The sequence below is a fragment of the Chanos chanos genome, chromosome 3 (assembly GCF_902362185.1).
Source record: "Chanos chanos chromosome 3, fChaCha1.1, whole genome shotgun sequence".
Classification (NCBI taxonomy): Eukaryota; Metazoa; Chordata; class Actinopteri; order Gonorynchiformes; family Chanidae; genus Chanos; species Chanos chanos.
In genome coordinates this window covers 57,939,944-57,945,964 of record NC_044497.1, presented here as the reverse complement: position 1 = coordinate 57,945,964, position 6,021 = coordinate 57,939,944, and the positions used below count along the sequence as shown (strand labels likewise).

General features: G+C 46.7%; 1 protein-coding gene across 1 annotated transcript in view; it reads left to right on the top strand.

Annotated features, from left to right (window-relative positions):
• The window catches only part of edil3b (EGF-like repeats and discoidin I-like domains 3b), a 9,083-nt gene extending 4,917 nt beyond the window's left edge, over window positions 1-4,166 (top strand). Inside the window, exons 7-8 of the mRNA XM_030768135.1 lie at window positions 1,501-1,656; window positions 4,005-4,166. Coding sequence (XP_030623995.1) covers window positions 1,501-1,656; window positions 4,005-4,166 — 318 coding nt within the window. The remainder of the gene's footprint in view (window positions 1-1,500; window positions 1,657-4,004) is intronic.
• The last annotated feature ends 1,855 nt before the right edge of the window (window positions 4,167-6,021 follow it).

Genomic DNA, 6,021 nt, shown 5'->3' with positions numbered 1-6,021 from the left:
GGGGCTGTGTGTTATGCCTGTGATGGCTGGTGCAGTGATGGGGTGTCGACTAAACTCTGGTCTGAGAGCATGCAGACACTCTGAATACTCAGTCACCCCCCTCCACCCCCCCAAACCAGGCCTCAGTCACCCCCCCAACCCTTAAACCAGGCCTCAATCACCCCCGCACCCCCCCAAACCAGGCCTCAATCACCCCCGCACCCCCCCAAACCAGGCCTCAATCACCCCCGCGCCCCCCAAACCAGGCCTCAGTCACCCCCCCACCCTTAAACCAGGCCTCAATCACCCCCCCACCCTTAAACCAGGCCTCAATCACCCCCCCACCCTTAAACCAGGCCTCAATCACCCCCGCACCCCCCAAACCAGGCCTCAGTCAACCCCCCCCCCCCACCCCCCCCCCCCCCCCCAAACCAGGCCTCAGTCACCCCCCCACCCCCCCCCCCCCCAAACCAGGCCTCAGTCAACCCCCCCCCCCCCCACACCAGGTTTCAGTCACCCCCCTCCACCCCCCAAACCAGGCCTCAGTCACCCCCCCCACCCCCCAAACAGGCCTCAGTCACCCCCCCCCCCCCCAAACAGGCCTCAGTCACCCCCCCCCCCAGACAGGCCTCAGTCACCCCTCCCCCCCACCCCCCCAAACCAGGCTTCACACTGGGTTTAGTCAGAGAGGAGACACACACACTGGGTTTAGTCAGAGAGACACACACACTGGGTTTAGACAGAGAGGAGACACACACACTGGGTTTAGTCAGAGAGGAGACACACACACTGGGTTTAGTCAGAGAGACACACACACTGGGTTTAGACAGAGAGGAGACACACACACTGGGTTTAGTCAGAGAAGAGACACACTGGGTTTAGTCAGAGAGGAGACACACACACTGGGTTTAGTCAGAGAGACACACACACTGGGTTTAGTCAGAGAGGAGACACACACACTGGGTTTAGACAGACACACACACTGGGTTTAGACAGAGAAGAGACACACACACTGGGTTTAGTCAGAGAGGAGACACACACACTGGGTTTAGTCAGAGAGGAGACACACACACTGGTTTTAGACAGACACACACACTGGGTTTAGTCAGAGAGGAGACACACACACTGGGTTTAGACAGAGAGGAGACACACACACTGGGTTTAGACAGAGAGGAGACACACACACTGGGTTTAGACAGAGAGGAGACACACACACTGGGTTTAGACAGACACACACACTGGGTTTAGTCAGAGAGGAGACACACACACTGGGTTTAGACAGAGAGGAGACACACACACTGGGTTTAGCGGGATTTCCACTGCCTGCCCAGTGTCAGACTCAAGTTTGTTGATAAAGTTATAAAATGTCGTGAGTCGCCTTGGTCTTGTAAAATTGATTGATTGAAATAAGGATTGTCTCGCTTCTGCAGCACGTAAAAAATGGTTTTCTTTTATTTATTGCACAAATATGTTAGAGAATAGAAATGTAGTGTTTTATTTATGAACTGTCAACTTCACCAGGTGGATTTGCTGCTCCCCACTAAAGTGACGGGCATCATCACCCAAGGTGCCAAAGACTTTGGGCACGTGCAGTTTGTGGGCTCATATAAACTGGCATTCAGCAACAACGGAGAGAAATGGACGATATACCAGGACGAGTCACTGAAGAAGGATAAAGTAAGGAGTCTGTGTGTGTGTATGTGTGTGTGTGTGTGTGTGTGTGTGTGTGTGTGTGTGTGTATGTGTGTGTGTGTGTGTGAGCGTGTGCGTGTATGTGTGTGTGTGTGTGTGTGTGAGTGTGTGTGTGTGTGTGTGTGTGTGTTAGTGTGTGTGTTTGTGTGAGTGTGTGTATGTGTGTGTCTTTCTGGCCAAGGCAGGCAATTTTTTACTGATTAAGAATTTATGTAACTTATCTTTATGTTACTATATTTACAGTTACTTGTGTAGATGTGATTGTGAGAGATGGTTGTGTAGATGTGATTGTGAGATATGGTTGTGTAGATGTGATCATGAGAGATGCTTGTGTAGATGTGATTGTGAGATGCTTTTGTAGATGTGATTGTGAGAGATGCTTGTGTAGATGTGATTGTGAGAGATGCTTGTGTAGATGAGATGCTTGTGTAGATGTGATTGTGAGAGATGCTTGTGTAGATGTGATTGTGAGAGATGCTTGTGTAGATGTGATTGTGTGTGATGCTTGTGTAGATGCGAAGATGCGATAGTGAGATGGTTGTGTAGATGTGATTGTGAGAGATGCTTGTGTAGATGTGATTGTGAGAGATGCTTGTGTAGATGTGATTGTGAGATGGTTGTGTAGATGAGATTGTGTGAGATGCTTGTGTAGATGTGATTGTGAGAGATGCGTGTGTAGATGTGATTGTGAGAGATGGTTGTGTAGATGTGATTGTGAGAGATGCTTGTGTAGATGTGATTGTGAGATGTGAGATGAGTAGGACTGCAGCAGTGTTTTGATGATAATAATCAGTTTAATTATAATGATTGTAATGCTGTGGCAGAGATGATCTGCTGCGGTCTCCTGTGGGACAGGTGCTAACGGTGTCAGAGCAGGACTTCCTGAATGCATTCCTCAGCCTCAGGCAGCTTCAGCTCTAGACCCAGAGAGATTTGTCATTAAAATCTGTTTTAGCTGTTTAACCATCAAAACAGGATACGCCCTGAAAACTACCTTTATGTTTTGTTCAGGAGCTGTTTCATTTTTCATGATGACCAAATCTGAAGTAATTTTGACCAAAAAATATATATATATATATTTGAAATCTAAAAGATTCTGTAGGCATTTAATAACTTGTTTATATTTAGCAGGGAAATAAATGTAAATACCATATAAATTCTGAGCTCTGGAACGCTGTGTAAACACTAATACAGCCACTCAGCGTGATTCACGACTGCCCCAGTCACCTGTCTTGGAAAAACAGCCGGTACAGATGATGTGACAAGGTTCAGTAGATCACCTCCTTGCTTTAAATGTTTCAAAGTCATATTTAGTAATGACGGAGAGGGAGCTGCCAACAGCCTTTCAGTGACTGTATTGGTTGTTTAGGAAATGGTTCTATTAAAAATGAATGACAGAAGGAGGCAAAGCTGAGATACAATTATATGATTCACCCTAACAGCAATCCCAAAGAAATGACTTCACAAACATCAGATCTCTTTTACAAAGCCAGTGCTCTGAATCCATCTAAAATAAGAGAAAAGAGAGAGAGAGAGAGAGAGAGAGAGAGAGAGAGAGAGAGAGAGAGAGAGAGAGGGAGCAGAGTGGAGGTGTGTAATTGCTTTTTCTTTTCTTGGTTTCGTGGTCTGTGAACTCTTAACATGGTCCAGTGGGGCTTGAGTAAGACAGTGAGGAGCAGTCGCCTGGTGTCCATTCCCAGCAAGGTCCAATCCAGCCCAGTAACTCCCAGTGTGATATGTGACCCCAGCTCTGGGCTGTTTTCCCCTCTGACCCACCCTGGGCCATGCATTTACCACACACACACACACACACACACACACACACGCACGCACCCACATGCACACAGACACACACACAGACACACACACACACACACACACAAGCACGCACGCACACACAAGCACGCACACACACACACGCACGTGCACACACGCATGCACCTGCACGCACGCGCACACACACACACATGCACACACACACGCACCCACATGCAGACAACACACACACACTCATACATCCTCTGAGGGGTCTGGTGTGGTGTTGTGAAAGAGCTGATTAAACATAGTGCAGTGTTTATCTCACAAAGAAACTTTTTCACTGAGTCACATGCTATGAGTCAGTGGTGCTACTGAGGCACAGGTGGTCAGCTCTGACTCATTAAACAGACACACGGCACTAACAGGCCATTAGAGAAAATTCAGCTCAAATGGATGCACTGATGAAATGGTGTTTTTTGGTCAGATATATGGAGTTGGGGAGAGGCATATGAACTGTGGATTTGCTCTGTGTGGTTTAAGTGCAACATCCCATCTCTGTTCTCTCTCTGTGACAGGTCTTCCAGGGAAACTTTGACAATGAAACACACAGAAAGAACGTGATAGATCCTCCCATTTACGCGCGGTTTATCCGGATTATTCCATGGTCCTGGTACGGACGTATCACCATGAGGGTGGAGCTGTTGGGCTGCACAGAGGAGGAGGAACAGGAGAAATGAACTTTCCCTCCCCAGACACCACCCAAATTCACAGACTGTCTCTACCCTGTAAAAATCTGATTTCTAATGTTAACTGTTCAGGTCACAGTTGTTGGATGGCTAACACACACATGTATATCTCTTTGTGTGTGTGTGAGTGTGTGTGTGTGTATGTGTGTGTGTGTATGTGTGTGTGTGTGTGTGTGTGTGTGTATGCACATGCAAAGTATTTATGTAACTATCGAGTTCTATTACTGTTGAGACTGACTCTGAATAAGACAATAAAAGCCCCAGTGAGGCAGTACACTAGTGTTATAGTACAAACAGTGTACATTGCATCATACAGATTAGATTTACTGTGATACAGTTAGGAATTATTGCTAAACCACACAGATCAGCAATCAGGCAGATGACAGTAGTAAGAGCATAATTAATTATTACACCACTAACAGAAGAGTGTAAAGAACCGCTCACTCTCTCTCTCGTCATATGTTACATCACACAGTCATACACCGCCACAAGTACCACATCACTGCTCCTATAGCAACGGCAAACCTTCTCTCAAATGCCTAGATACCCTCGCACCTGACCTCCAATAGCATAGTGTTACATGCCGTTATTTATGTGTGGTTATTCCCACTTTGTCTTTTCTTTTATTGGCTTTTTCACGCCAGTCTCTAGTCCCTGAGGTGACGAGTTCCTGCTTTCCCCTCTGTAACCTCCACAGTAAAGACATACTGTATTTGAGCGGCTGAGCTCACTGCTGTCTGACTCAGAGAATTAAAGACTTTAAACGAGTGTGTGTATTGTGTGAGTTTGTGTTGTGTGAGTGTTAATGTGAACGGTGAGTGAGCAGTGATATATTCATTTGCCTGATCCGTTTGTTTAGAACTGTGTGCGCTGTCTGGTAGCGTTGTTAGTTCAAGACACTGGTGCTGGCCTACCAGGCCACAAGAGGCTCCGCCCCATCATACCTTCGGTCTCTTATAACTCCGTACACCCCAACTAGAACCCTCCGCTCCACGTCCTCCGGACAACTGACGGTCCCCTCACTCCGGGAACCCGGCAGCCGCTCCTCCCGACCACGCCTCTTCTCTGCCATTGCCCCGAGGTGGTGGAACGACCTCCCCCATGCAGTCAAGACTGCGGAATCTCTTACCATCTTCCGCAGGAAACTGAAAACCCACCTCTTTAGGACACACCTGTCCCCCAATGCCTAACCTCCCTTTCCTAAAAAAAAAAAAAAAAAAAAAAAGCCTTTGTCTTGTATCTGTATTTGTCAAAGTATTCCAGGGGCGCAATGCAAAGGGGCAAATTGACGCTCAGTCTTATTGTGATCTCTGCTCACAAGGTATTAGAAATCCGACTGATGCACTGATTGTAAGTCGCTTTGGTAAAAAGCGTCTGCCAAATAACTAAATTGTAAATTGTAAATTGTAAATTGATATATTACTGTAGTATTCTCAGATCCCTGTGCCGTTCATGACCTCTGGCTTTGGTTTAGTCGGTCTGATGAGGAGTAGAGAGTAATAAAATGTCAACTTAAGCAAGTGAAGTTTGAAGAGACAAACAGTGTTTACAGGTCTCCATACATCTGCTCTGCCCAGAACAGCCTGTCCATGAAACCCAGTCCCAGACTGATTCTCACCTCACGTCTGGCACCAAGCCCATGTATACTGATCAGACAGAGTGACGTTTACTTCAGACCTCGGTCTGGACTGAACAATATCCCTTTCCCAGTCATGTCTAAAAAGAACGTTCATAAAGGATTAATGCAGGATCAATATTTGGGCTTATTATTATGATTAATAATACGGATATTGCCTGGAGCCCATTTCCAAGTACAGATCCAGTTCTTCTATGGGATAGAGCTACT